The sequence below is a fragment of the Pristis pectinata genome, chromosome 25 (assembly GCF_009764475.1).
Source record: "Pristis pectinata isolate sPriPec2 chromosome 25, sPriPec2.1.pri, whole genome shotgun sequence".
Taxonomy (NCBI): Eukaryota; Metazoa; Chordata; class Chondrichthyes; order Rhinopristiformes; family Pristidae; genus Pristis; species Pristis pectinata.
This window is the reverse complement of record NC_067429.1, coordinates 26,521,665-26,535,542: the sequence shown is the minus strand read 5'-3', so window position 1 is coordinate 26,535,542 and position 13,878 is coordinate 26,521,665. Positions and strand designations below refer to the sequence as shown.

Sequence of the window (13,878 nt, the reverse complement as noted above, 5' to 3'; positions counted from 1 at the left end):
TAGGCTTTTCATGTGTTCTATGTGTAAACCCTTAATGTTATAGGGTAAAGTGTGTGCATAGATGTCCCTAACCTCATGTTCTTCCAAATGATTCCTGGGGAAACATCTTCCTTTAGTTGTACATTGCCGAGCTGATACCAGTAATTTTCTCTACCAACAAGTCAAGAGACACTTGTCTTCATTTTGTCACAATTTGCAGCCAGTAAATCTTTCCACAGTGGGTGGATGTTGCCCTTTATGGGATTACCCAGCTCTTATGAAGACCTTTTCTTTTCCCAGAATGTTTCAAATAGAATTGTAAAATAAAACGTCTTCTTTCTCTCCACTCCTTCACAGGCAGTCACTGCCTGGGTACAGTGACACATATGGCACCAGAGGTGGTTGCAGGCAGTGAATTTGGTGTCAGGGTAGATAGCTGGAGTGTTGCTTGTATGATGCTGCACATGTTAAATGGCCATCATCCCTGGAAGAATATATCAACAAAGCAACTGCTACTTAAGGTGAGTTTAACTTTAAAAATCTACAAAAGGAGTGCCACAGCTTTGTAGTATCATTACAGTTCTAATATCGAGAGAGCACTCTCTCACTGTAATTAGAATATCTGTTCATGCTACTGATGAAGGATCAGTCTTCCAAAGGGCTTGAGGCTCCAGACTTGTGAAGAAATGCTAAGTGGAGACTTGATTTTTCATCACAAGGAAGATAAAAGTCTGAATGTTTTGGGTACTGCCTGAGCCAAAGATAGCATGGGGCTGTTAATTTCCAAAACCTAACCTATCAAGCACGAAAAGTGGGATTTACTCCATGCAGCATAGAAAGTGGGGATTCATGCTACACATGTATTTCTTATTATATCAGAGTTGTTGAAACCAGGCCTTGAGGCACAATAGAACCTATGAACTTCATTCAGTCCTTGGAGGGAGCTAACTTTTGTTTAATGTAGTAAATAAGTACTTGTTTTTTTAAATCCTTTCTTGTTTAATTAATTACATTAGCAGTGTACAGACATGAATGTGAAGATACATTGCCAATAACTTTCGCTTTCATCATAGATTGTGACACAGGATCCTCCAGTGAATGAAATACCACCTGCATGCAGTCCTCACACAGCTAATGTGATCAGGGCTGGTTTAATGAAAAACCCAGAGTATAGAGCTAGTGCATCTGAACTTCATGCAGCAGTGAACAGAGCATTGACATCTTTAAGACAACGTAAGTAGAGCCATTGACTCTATGTTGTACCTCCTTTATTTGCAACAGGATGTTTTTGTCCAATAATGCTATATTATGGCAGAAGAAACTACAGAATCGACAACTGTTGCCAAAAATTCAGGTGAATTTCTACCAGTAGCTGGCAATGTCTTTCAGGGACAAGTTTGAGCTATGTTCTGATAGGTTGAAAATCTTCTACTTTGTGGACTGTAAGGGCCTTAAGTGAATGAGTTCAAAATATCTAAGCTCTGTTCTTTTTTGGCTGAGGTCTACACCTATGATTTGCTTCTATGCAGACATTAAATGGGCTGTTTCACTAGCCTAACTGAAAAACATACTCATGAGTAAGGAGCAATGTCACACAAATACAGCAGGAAATGTTGATCTGTGGCTCGGGATAAGGTATTGGGTTAATTATAGAGAGCTTTATCTTTCCTGAGCTCTAATGTCTTTCAGCCTATGAGTAACCAAAAAATCTGCAGGTATTTCAAAACATAATTTTTGTCTTTGAGCAACTTTACTGCTTTAAAATTACACCACTGTATGACTGTAATAATTCTTCTCTGCCCTGCAGGCTGTAGTATAAAGCAGCCAACTTTGTGTCATCGGAAAGTTATGTCATCAACTTTCCGATGACACAAAGTTACTGGATCCAGAATGCCTAAATGTCTTTTTGGGCTTTAGGCTTCTAGTAACTTTGTATCAGCAGTTGTCGTGACACAAAAATGGAAACCACAGCACTGGGGATCTGTGTCATTGCCCAGTTAGGTTCAGAAAAAGCACTACAGCCAGAACAAACATAATTTATTGTCAATTATATGAGAGTTTTTAGATGAATGCTACTTGCTATTTTCCTAAATAAAGAAATGTAGTATCAAGGCTTGCCTAGAGACAGACTTGGGTTGGTGGATGTTTATATTGCCACAGCATAATGGGGTTGTATGCTCAAGCTCTGACCTTGCCTGACCCAAACCATCAGTCAGTAAAGACAAAATACATCCTCCAAGGGAGAGGGAAATCCGAGGATGACCTGGCTCATATCTGTTTCACTTATCTCCTAGTTATCTGGTGACATGGGGAGAGGTCACTTTCATTGTGAAGATCAGAGAATATGCGACTTGCCAGTGTTGACTAAAGGAAAGTGTGGTGTCCTAATTAAGGCAGGATCATAGTGACTAATGTTTTGCAAGGCGTGATTTTTTTTATTTCCCTTCGTTTTATATTGCAGGAATTAAGAGCACTCCTCAGAGTAATCATGTTCAGAAAGTAAGTTGTGCTGCTAAGTCAGATGATGGCAACAATAAAGGTTTAGTGACTTCACTGCCAGTAAATCAGAATGCAAGATCCTGCACCACCAAGGGCCGGGCTCCTCTTCAATCAGAAACAGTGCCAGCTGCTCGGGACCCAAACAGGCACCGTCTCTGCTACCCGAAAAGAGATCCACTCAATGCGAATGCAGTGGGTGCAGTGGAACCTCTAATTGAGAAAAATTCACCGCAAGTGTACCGAAGAAAACCAAAAAATTGTATCAGACTGGCCTGTAACTTTGACCAGCTACATTTGCAAGATGAGAACATTCGTTTCCCAGAAGAAGTGACAAAACCTGTCAGTGATGAGAAGGATCCATCTCTTCCTTCACCGCTGATGTCACTGTCTTCATTCCAGAATAGCGAGGCAGAGAAGAAACTTGCAGAGGAATATGGGAACCTGCAAAAAGGTAACACATTCTGCTTCCGGCCTCAGTAATGATGAGGAAATGTTTCTTTATTTCATGATAACAAGCATTTAAATATTTTTTCCAATACTAAATTGACAAATCCATTGACTTCTTGTGTTGTGTGGTATTCTGTTTCAGAATTTTTACTTTATAACCTCTCCCAAGTATTCCCAGAAAAGTTGGAGGACCACATGTTGGATGCATTAAGCAGTGATGCATATAGCACAATGGATGACTACGACAAGGTACTACAAATACATTACCATTCTGAGCAGGCCAATCATATTATCACTCACCATGTTTATTGGCAAGGACAACTAGCTGGAACAGCGATAATAGTATCTAAATCAGCGTGTGTGTGTGTTTATTTTTAATATAAGATACTGGTTGATCTTGTATCAAATTGTACATAGACAGTTATGATCAGGGAAAATTTTTAAAGAAATTATCTCAGCAGGAAACTGATGGGATCAGATTGAATAGCCAATTGCTCAGAGCCAAACAAATGGTGGAAACACTCAGCAGGTCAGGCAGCATCTGTGGTGAGAGAAGATGACTTTAATTAATGAATAGAGACAGAAGAGTTTATTTTGAAAAATGGGAATGAAAGTGTGATGACGATAAATGTGTGACCAAGTGCAAAATCATAGAGAGATAAATGTGAGAATGTGTCACACATGAGAATGGAAGGCAGGAATATCCTGCCTAGTAACTCCCACCATATGCACAACTGTAACTTGCTCATCCATTGGTAAGTAAATCTTCAGTGATGTGGTAACCAGTCCAGCCTACTGTGGCCTATTAGGAAATATTCAACAATTGGTCACAAGGCAGCCTACGATATTTTATAATAGCTATGAAGGTGCCAAAGAGGAAGAAGTAGCCTGAAACAGATTTTTTAAAAAATTAATACTATGATGGTGTTTAAGGTTAAGAGGTTCCGGTGATACACCTGACCTTTCACTTGGAACGTATTGTCTTTTATTAGGATTCCCAAAAAGGAATGCCCAGTCTAAGTGGTAACTACAGTTCTGGAATTCACTCAATGTCATGGAATAGTCACACTGATGGACTTAGCACCAGCTTTAGCCTCAGTCAACGACTAGATCACCAGCAAGATATGCCAAGCCTCTTTAACGGTAAGCAAAAAAAAACTTTGAGACAAATAAATTTATTTGGAGTTCCTGACTGAAAATTGGGCACACAAGCAGTGGAGCCTTACCAGTTTCACCAATGTGAATGAATGCTTCATTGACAGTGTAAACCATAGAAAGGAGGTAGGCACTGAACACTGAGGGAAGTTGTGTTCAGAAGGAAGGGGCCTTCATCACGGCAGTGACATTGGTCATGGGCATTCATGCAGAGTGGCCAATAATGAATCTGCCACATGTTTTAAATTGTTCTTTATTTTCTTTTGGAGACTGTGTAAAAATTAAATGGTTAAAATCTAAAACGTGCTGCTGATTTGCTATCACATGTTTCCACGCCCACCTTGGAAAGTATTAGATAACATAAATGGATGAACCCAGGAAATTGCATTGCTATTAGTCAGGTTCATTCAATAAACAGATGCAGAGATAGAAATTACTGAAATATAATATAAAATAAAAGCCCTCAAATGGATATATATTTGGAATAATTTGCAGGGTAGAATGGTAATGTTTAAAATGCTTCTCTTTATTAAAGATTACTAATAGAAAAAATTGAAAATTTATGACAGTGGGCTTATTAGAATGTAAATATAAAACTGAAACAGTTTTCCTTTCAATGAGTAATAAATGCTTGGATTAATTCTGGGATATATTTTCATGCTGCCTGCTATGAAATGCATCTTTCAAATGTCTTCAGGTTGCTAAGATAAATGCATAGAACGAAGTTGATTGCTGAAGTAATCAAAACTGTTTGCTCATGGTTTTTCCATCAGTTCTTTTATGGTGCACTGTCCTAGCAAAAGTCAGTTAAGGAAATTGAGATGCTAGCAAATGATATCATGCAGTTTTGCATGGCCTGGTCAGATTTCCAGTGTTGTCCTGCAGGGCTTTACATTGGCAAATAATGCATAAGCATTGCTTCCAAAAAGGGATTAGCATCCAGCTTCTGAGTCTCCTGCTAGCGAGCAATGGCTAGATGGTTGCAAGCCTCGTGTTCTCAGGCCTGTTTTTCAATCCTGCCTGTCTCCTGCATAGCTTAAGGGTTCCCAGGAGAAGAGTTTATTCTGGGCTGCCTTGAGTGATTCTCAAAAAAAATTGCTCCTATTCCACTGCTCCAAATGTGAGAACCAGAAATCTGTCCACTCTTGCTCTGCACCTATCAGAAGCCGAGGTTACAAGATTTGCAGGAATCTGTGTAAAAGTATTGAACTCTAAGCCATGACTGCACAAGTTTATTGATATGACAATTCATCATTTAGTTTTGTTTGGAGATTTAGGTACAACTTGTCAGTACAGCTGAAACTGGGTCGTCATGAGTAAATTCTGCAATTTTCTATTTTAGGTATTGAAGCCAGAATTCACACATTCAGTGGGGAGTGTCTGATTGTCCATGATGTGCGAAGAGCTACAGTTGGTCAGGTGGCCACTGGAATTAGTAATCTGGTAAGTTTCCTTCACCCCCTGAAGGAGAATTCATTTGGTTCCCACTGCTTACAAATTTCCTTTTCACCGTTGAACCACAGTAGAGTATACCTGCACTAATCTTCAGTGCTAAGCTTTGTTTCTATCACAACTAAAGTTAGTTAATATATTCTCGAGAGAAATATAGAGTTTTTAAGGCTGAAATCAACATTATCAGTGTTTTGATTAATTGGCAGTACATGAATTTTTGGCCTTTTTTCAATTGATTCCCTTCTCCCATTTCACATCACAACAGAATTCCTTTTATTCCTTGATGTAGTGGTTGAAAGAGGTGCATCTATTGGAACTTTATTTGCATAACTGATGTTCAGAAATACTGCAGACCTATTGCATTGCCCAGAGTTACTTAAATTATTGCAGGTGTCTTTGTGGTTGCCTATTTGATAAATGCTCAGTATTATTCACCTGATGTATATAGCAGATGGTGACCCAGCTCAATTTACTGGACATTGCTCTATTTTCCTTATTATATTTGTTTAATAAATATTTATCAATCTCGTATATAAAATTTAACAACTGACCTTGTGTCAGCTGCCATTTGCAGGAGAGAATGGATGGTCTAAGGATTTGAAATTGTATAATGGGTGGTTTGTCATTTTAAGAATTGACTTTGTTTATTCATTTTTGAGATCTGAGCATCATTGGCAAGACTAGTATTTATCGCCCACCCCTACTTGCCCTTAGGGGGAAAAGTAGTGGTGAACCACCTTCTTGAACTATGCCAGTCCTTCTGGCAAAGGTACTCTCTCAGAGTTGTTAGTAGGCAATTCCAGTGAAGATAGAGGGCTGGCAATCTATTTCCAAGTCAGGATGGTTTGCAACTTGGGGAGGAAGAGGTGTATGGGGAAAGATGGAATTTGCAGCAAGTGGTGTTTCCATGCCAGTGTTGCCCTTGCCCTTCCTGGTGGTAGAGATCACAAATTTGGGATGTCCTTTCAGAGTAACGTGAGTGAGTAACTGCAGTGCATTTTATAGATCAAGCACATTGCAGTCACTGTGTTCAGGGTGGAAGGAATGAATGTTTAGGGTGATAGATGCATGCCAATCAAGTGGGCTGTTATTTCCGGGATGCTGTTGAGCTTCTTGGGAAGCTGTTGGTTCTGCACTCATCCAAGCAACTGAAGACTATTTCATCGCACTCCTAACTTGTGCCAGATAGATGGAGGAATGGCCTTGGGTGGGCTGGAGGTGAGTCATTTGCTGCAGAATACCCAGATTCCAAACTGCTCCTGTAGCCAGAGTATTTATGTGTCTGGTCTCGCTGAGTTTCTGTTAATGGTGAACCCCAGTATGTTGACTGGGGGGGACTTATCAATGGTAATGCCACTGAATGTCAAGGATAGGTTGTTAGATGCTTGTTGGAGGTGGCCATTGCCTGGCACTTTTGTGGCAGTGGTGTTATTTCCCACATATCAGCCCATATCTGAGTCTTGTCTGGTTCTTGCTGCGTATTGGCACGGACTGCTTCATTTGCTGTGGAGTTGTGAATAGAATTGAACATCGTGCAATCATCAGTGAACGTCCCACTTCTGACCTTATGATGGAAAGAAAGTCATTGAAAATAGTTGGGTCCAGAGTGCTTCCTTGTGGAACTCCTGCAATGATGTCCTGGGACTGGGATGATTGACCTCCAATGACTGCAATCATCTACATTTCCAACCATTGGACTGTTTTCTTTTTGATGCCTATTGGCCTTAGATTTACCTTAATGCCACATTTGGACAAATGATGGTATGACGTCAAGGTCTGTCCCTCCCGCCTCAACTCTAGAATTCAGCTCTCTGTTCCATGTTTGAACCAAGCTGTGATATAGTGTGGAGCTGAGTGGTGCTGTAGAAAGCAACACTGTTCATCAGTGAGTAGGTTGACAGCGCTGTCGATGGTATTTTCCATCATTTTGCTGATAGTTGAGAATAGGCTATTTTGGTGGTCTTTAGCTAGATTGGATGTCTTTTTTCTGAATAGGATGTACCTTGGGTGGTTTTCCACATTGTAGATGCCAGTGTTGTAGCTGTACTGGAACAGCTAGTCTAGAGGTACAGCTAGATCTGCAGTGCAGATCTTCAGTACTACACCCAGAATATTACCTGGTTCTATAATATTTGATGTATCCAGTCCTCAAATTGGTAATGAAGATTTGTAGCTAGAGTAACAGTGTGGAGTAAAGATCTGGGATTGACTTTGTTTTCTGGTGATGTTTTAGCAATATTTACCTTTCTGAGATTCCCAAGGGGGCAAGGTTCCCTACCATATATTTTTCTCTACTGGTGGTGCTGTCTTTGGTTTCTCATTGAACTGAGATTTCCTCATGTGAGAAGTTAACATGAAAGTGTAAAGATGCCAGTCATGCCTGGGGTCATGGATGGAGGACTAGGACCCATATCTAAAAGGCATATCCTTCCCAAGAATACATAGAATTGTGGATTTTGGAGCAGAAATTAGAATAGTGGTGATTAGACCATGGGGTTTCAGCTATTTCTATAGGACAAGAAGGGACATGAGACAAGAATGGTAAGGCCAGCAGGATCAAGGGCCCACTCCTAAAATTTCCAGTTGTGTTAACAAATGAGTGACGTTGATAGCTTCTCCTAAGATGTTCAGTGACTCAGCTTTTTATTCTACGAGATGAAAACTGAAGAGAATAAAGGAAGAGATTTTCTAATGCAAGCTTCATTTTTTCATTTCAATTTGTATAACTTACAAAAGTATCTTGACTTTGGGCACATTTGCTTTTCTGTATAAAGATTAAAAACAAATCTTAAGTGTAAAATGTCCAAATTATCCATGTGTGGATTATTTTCTTCAGCTTTTACCCAGGCCTTTGAGGGTGTACTGAAATGATCTCCCAATATTATACAGCTTGAAACTCTCTAGTCCAGCACCCTTGGGACCTGACTGGTGACAGACCACAGAAAATCTGGATCACAGAAATTGCCTCTGACCATCTTCCTCTGAGCAGGAGAATGGTCCTTTTTAAGTATAGACTCTCCCTGGTCACGGAAGGCTTCCAAGAACTGTCCATAATCCAAAGTTTCTGTAAACTGGAAACACTGTCGGCTGAGATTGTTGTTGGCTCCGATTGTAAAAGTTGAATTGGCAGGGTAATTAGCTGCAGATTAGTACTGATCTTCAGTTAATTTTAGATCTTTGTTAGATCTTGGTTCGAGTTAGTTAATTAGTATAGATCTATACAAGAGTTTCAAAACATGCCAGACCACAGTATACCAAACCACAGAATTTTAACCTGTACCTTGATTCCCAGGGTTGCTTTGCAAAGAAACTGTTCGTAAACTACTCGTTGTTTTACTTGGAACTTAGAAGGTTAAGGGTGATGGATCAAAGTTTTCAGGATATTATGTAGGACTGTTAAATGGGAATTACTACTTCTGGTTGGGAAATATGGAAAAAGAGGTAATATTGTACAAAGAAAATCAGAGTTAGACTAAAATTAGGAAACATTTGTACAGGCAAAGGATGGCAAAAGTTTGGAACTCTATTACAAATGACATTTGAGGTTATGTCAATCATTACATTTAAATTTGACATTGTAAATATTTATTTACCAAATAAAGTAAGGCGAATGGAGCAATAACAAGTATATAGAGTAAGATTACGGTAAGCAATGACCTCATTGAATGGCAGTACAATCTCAATGGGTCAAATGGTCCAGTCCTGACCCTCTGTCCCAAAAACCTGTGCTGACAATTCAGTAGTCACTTCAACACATATGCAAGAAAATTTATTAACTGTCTGTGGATTGTAAATAAAAACATCTGTATCTGACTTGTTTCTTATTGGCAGATCCAGGTCCCAAGTTTCTCTCTAGTGAAGCAAAATGGACATCCTATTTCTCCAGACTTTGAAATCCCAGATTCTGGAATTGACCTGAAATGCACTCCTGCTTCCAACTCCAGCAGTTCCTGGACCTGGAGAATTAAGGATGGAAACCTTAATTTCAAATCTTAAAGCTTTTTATTTAAACCTTCTGGATCCCAGAGATTTGATTTTTCATTTCAATTACTTAAGGCTCAGGTTCCTTCAACTCATTTGGACACCAAAACTACAAAACCAGACCAAACCATAAGAAGATTTCACTGTTCACCATTCAAAGTTGTTAAATTGAATTATCTCATGTAAATGCTAAGTTTCAAGTTTGGCTTGCCCATAACATGGCCCACTCACCTTGCTACTTATAACTGCATTTTTCAGGATTGGTAAAGTTCAAACAGTTGAATGACTTCACTGAAGTGAATGGAATCTCTTTTGCATTAGTAGGGAAAATGACATAGCGGTTTATTTTCATGCGAATAACCAAATTAATTTAAAACACTTAGAGGTTGAATTTCCAACAGGAGTCTTCCTGTTATTAAGGGTTTTAATTGACCTGTGTGGAAGAGCTCTTCACTGGTGGCAGGAGAGGACTTAGATTTGACAGGAAGGCTGAGAATCTGAGGATATGGATTTAGGGTAGTTGGCACAGTAGAAAGGAGGTGATCTATTTAATGCAGAAACTTGTTTTGCTACTTGAACAAGTGGTGAAAGCAGATTCAGTCATAACTTTCAAGGGCATATCAACCAACTACTTGAAGGGGTTTGCAGGACTATGAGAAACATGGGTGGTGGGACTAATTGAAAAACTCTTTCAGAGAGTTGCAATGGGTATGGTGGGGCAAACAGCCTCCTTTCAAGTTTTATAAATCCATGTGTATCTCTTGTAATTGCAGCAGAAGATCATAGAAGCTTAATAAAATATTCTGCTAATTTTCCCTAAAGTCTCCTAGTGTATTTACGCAATAGAAAGTAGCAGGTAAATTGATACTTTACAGCTTCTTCAAACTTGGGGACTTGTCACCAACCATTAGAAGCACTGAAGCATTAACAAAAAGAGTGCAAAGTGGCACTATACATTGATAGAGTCACTTACAAAGTTGAAATCCTGTAGCAAGTGCCTGTGAAATTCACACTGAACTGTTCAGTTGAGCTTTCACGATATTTGGCATCTTAGCTAAGATCTCACTGTTCAGCTATAAAGACCAGCCATTTTCCCCATGAACTCTGACATAAACTCTGTCGAGATGGATTTCAACTCCAGTTTGTTCATGAGTTTTCAAAGGAATTTTGAGCCAATACTATCTTTCTGTAACTGACTGAATGTATTTTGTAATATATTCTAAATACATCTAACCATAATAAGCTTTGAATGTAACATTTGAACAATGTTCTTCTTATCTAGTGTGTCATTTAGCACCACAGAGAAACAGATAATATTTAATTATTTCAAAACATATCCAGACTAAAGGAGGTATTACTCGAAGCAATTGCAGTAATCTGAGCATAATGGGACTTTAGCCGCTTTAGGCTGTTCTTGTATTTTCTGTTGAAGGTGTCATTAACTTTAACACCGGTGGTCCAGATATTAGTTGACTCTTCTCTCTCCTATCCTCATCCTGCTGATGGGCCTTAAGCCAGATCATAGCACAGTGTTCTGTGGGCTCTGTGGAAGCTGAAGAACAAAACTATTGGCTACCACTCAGAGTTAGCCATCCTGTTGAAAGTGGCAAGGATTGAGACATTCAATCCCATGTGGTGTCATAGTGATGTGCTCTTTTCTTGTGGAAAAAGTTGCCTTTTTGTTAGCTGAGTTACAAGCTGGCAAAACGGTGGTGCTAACATGGCAGGATTGTCCTGATCATCTGCCCATTCAAAGGTAGAACTTAAACTTTTAAGAACTTTAGGAAGTCAGAGTGACACATAAAAAGAAGCTAAAAGGTCCTTCCACCTAGCTTCAAAATAATAGACAACCTAACTAGAGGTTTCAGTGACCTGTGGGCAGGGTATTTTTATTCCCTGAAGTTTGTACTGATTCCAGGACTAACATGTAACTTTTCTTTCCTTTGTCAAAGTGGAATTGTTAAACTGCAAGACAATTGGACATTAGGACTTGAATGAAAATTTCCAGTTTTATCTGATGAATATTCTTGTGTGCTTTAGTTTGCAAGGCTTGAGAGAGAAAGAGAGAGAGAGAGAGAGAGAGAGAGAGAGAGAGAGAGAGAGAGAGGACTACGTAAATATTGAGATTACATCACAGATTTGTGGTAGATCTTGGATCTACTGAAAATGAAGTGCAGCTGCTTATATTTGTGGTGCTATCTGACAACAGGTCATTTAAATCAGTGGTGCTGAACTCTGGTCAATGCCACTAATGGCTAAAGCAAAACAGTATTGGCTCACTGTTAAAGGACTGGTAGATGCTCACAACCCTTGCATCTGTTTTGATTAGAAGTGGAAAACAATGCTATTGCAATTGGGTTCAAGCTTCAGGTTGGGTGCAGGAGGCATATTTTCACGTAATTTTTAGAAAATATATGTGTGTTTGTGGTTGTATTTCTTGTGTAGAATACTATTCTAATATTATATTAATGTAAGTTTTATTCTGAAGTAGTATCTTTTAATGTGCTAAAGGAAACTAAATAAATGACATGCCAAGTAATGGTTTGTGTATGCAAAACTTCTGTATGGAGGATGCAAATAGTGAAATGGTGCTGCCAGTTAAGAATGTGATGCAAAGTAAATACAAAACTTACAAAAAGGCAGCAAAATGCCATATGGGCTTCTTTACATGCCAGACTGATTGCATAATTTATGGACTTGATGCACTTCTCTTGGGTGTAAATTAAAATTTTCATACCATCCAAGATCTGTTTAGTCCAAAGTTATCAAAAAGGAGTTATTTCGATTCTCTAGACATAAAGATAACAGTCGACAAAAACCTGGTAAGTTCTTAAAGAACTTATACATTGATAATAAAGTATGTAGAAGGATAATGTATCTTAACATCAGCCGAGTATTGGGCCTTCTGGGCAGAGCTGGCCATGGAGGCTGGAAGTTAAGGCCTTTGGTGGCTGTCATGTGAAGTATGCATTTTCCCGATGAAAAAATTAATCTGAGAAACAATGTATTAGGCTTCAGTGTAGCACTAAACAGTTAATAACAATTTATAATACATTTCTGCTAGAGTAATACTAAATTGAAGAACGTCTGTGCAAAAGAAAAGCTTGCCTGATTTTCGTCAATCCAGTGTGTTAATATGCACTCATCTCTGGTACAATCTATGGTTAAAGTAGATGTGTCATTTATGTAAAAGCATTGTTATATTGTTAATTTTATGACCCCTTGTAAACAATAAGACACATTTTCTAAATAATCAACATGGTTATTAACAATGCAAACTATAGTTGTAATACTACAATATGGTTATTATAATCTGGTGTGCATTGCCTGAAAGGATGATGGAAGCATATTCAATAAATTTCAAAAGATAACTGAGTGAGTGTTCTGAAAAAAGATCTTCCTTTCATAATGTGGAATGGATCTTTCAGAGATTCAGCACATCTGGTGGGTGAATAACCTCCTGTGTGGTTAAAATCCTATGAATCTATTTTTAAAAGTTTTAATTTAACTGAAGTGCTTTAAAAGGTGATGTTATGAATTCATGACATAATATTGTTCTAACTGCTGGTATCAAATTTCTAATCACCAATCATACATTTTCATGCAACTGAATAAAACACAATTCTAGACATGCATTTGAGAGTTCAATTTGTACTGATGTGCCTTAATGTCGAAGTAAAGAAATAACTTGAGACCAATAATATCGCTCCATTGGTCATCATTAAAATGCTTATGGCAATATTGCTTGGAATGACTTTCCATATTTTTAATTTAATCTGCTGGATGTATACTACTGTTGCTGTCACATTTCAAGTCCTTGCGCCATGTGAAACCCTTTTTAATGTATCTTAAAATGATTATGTTGCCGACATGAATGTACCTGTTGATGACTATGGCTATAATAGTTAAGAACAATGTACTTTTTAAACAGTAAAAATCTGTAAGATATTTATTTCATTTATATGAATAAATGATGCTGGAAAATGAATGTATTTTTAAATTTCACGCTGTTCTTCTGAAATGTTTCATTGCAGTTGTGCCACAAAAGAAAATAATAAAGTATTTCTCAAGAGTGCTTTTGTTTTGGGGTTTATTTGTGTTTAAAATGCCTGTTAATGACTTGAGCCATCACTACTGCACAACACCATGGGTTGCACTCTGCTACTTGTGAGACGATAGAAGATTGGGTAAAAGGAAATGTGGCACAGGAAGAAACCACGTGGTTTATTAAACCCCTTAAGAGGGTTTATTGTGCTTCCTAATTTACTCTATTGAATGGTTCCCTCTGTCCTCTCAAATTAAGCAAAACTCTAGCAATGGCTACATAACCAAAAATAATACATACCTGACCACTTACCTTCTTTC

At 38.4% G+C, this 13,878-nt stretch overlaps 1 protein-coding gene across 3 annotated transcripts in view; it reads left to right on the top strand.

Annotated features, from left to right (window-relative positions):
• Positions 1–13,573, top strand: part of map3k14a (mitogen-activated protein kinase kinase kinase 14a) — a 46,275-nt gene extending 32,702 nt beyond the window's left edge. For all 3 annotated transcript variants that reach the window (XM_052038821.1, XM_052038822.1, XM_052038820.1), the window contains exons 10-16: positions 337–500; positions 1,053–1,212; positions 2,441–2,929; positions 3,068–3,174; positions 3,918–4,068; positions 5,423–5,523; positions 9,364–13,573. In XM_052038821.1, the coding sequence (XP_051894781.1) occupies positions 337–500; positions 1,053–1,212; positions 2,441–2,929; positions 3,068–3,174; positions 3,918–4,068; positions 5,423–5,523; positions 9,364–9,528 (1,337 nt within the window). In that variant the 3' untranslated portion in view covers positions 9,529–13,573. The remainder of the gene's footprint in view (positions 1–336; positions 501–1,052; positions 1,213–2,440; positions 2,930–3,067; positions 3,175–3,917; positions 4,069–5,422; positions 5,524–9,363) is intronic.
• Positions 13,574–13,878: the final 305 nt, after the last annotated feature.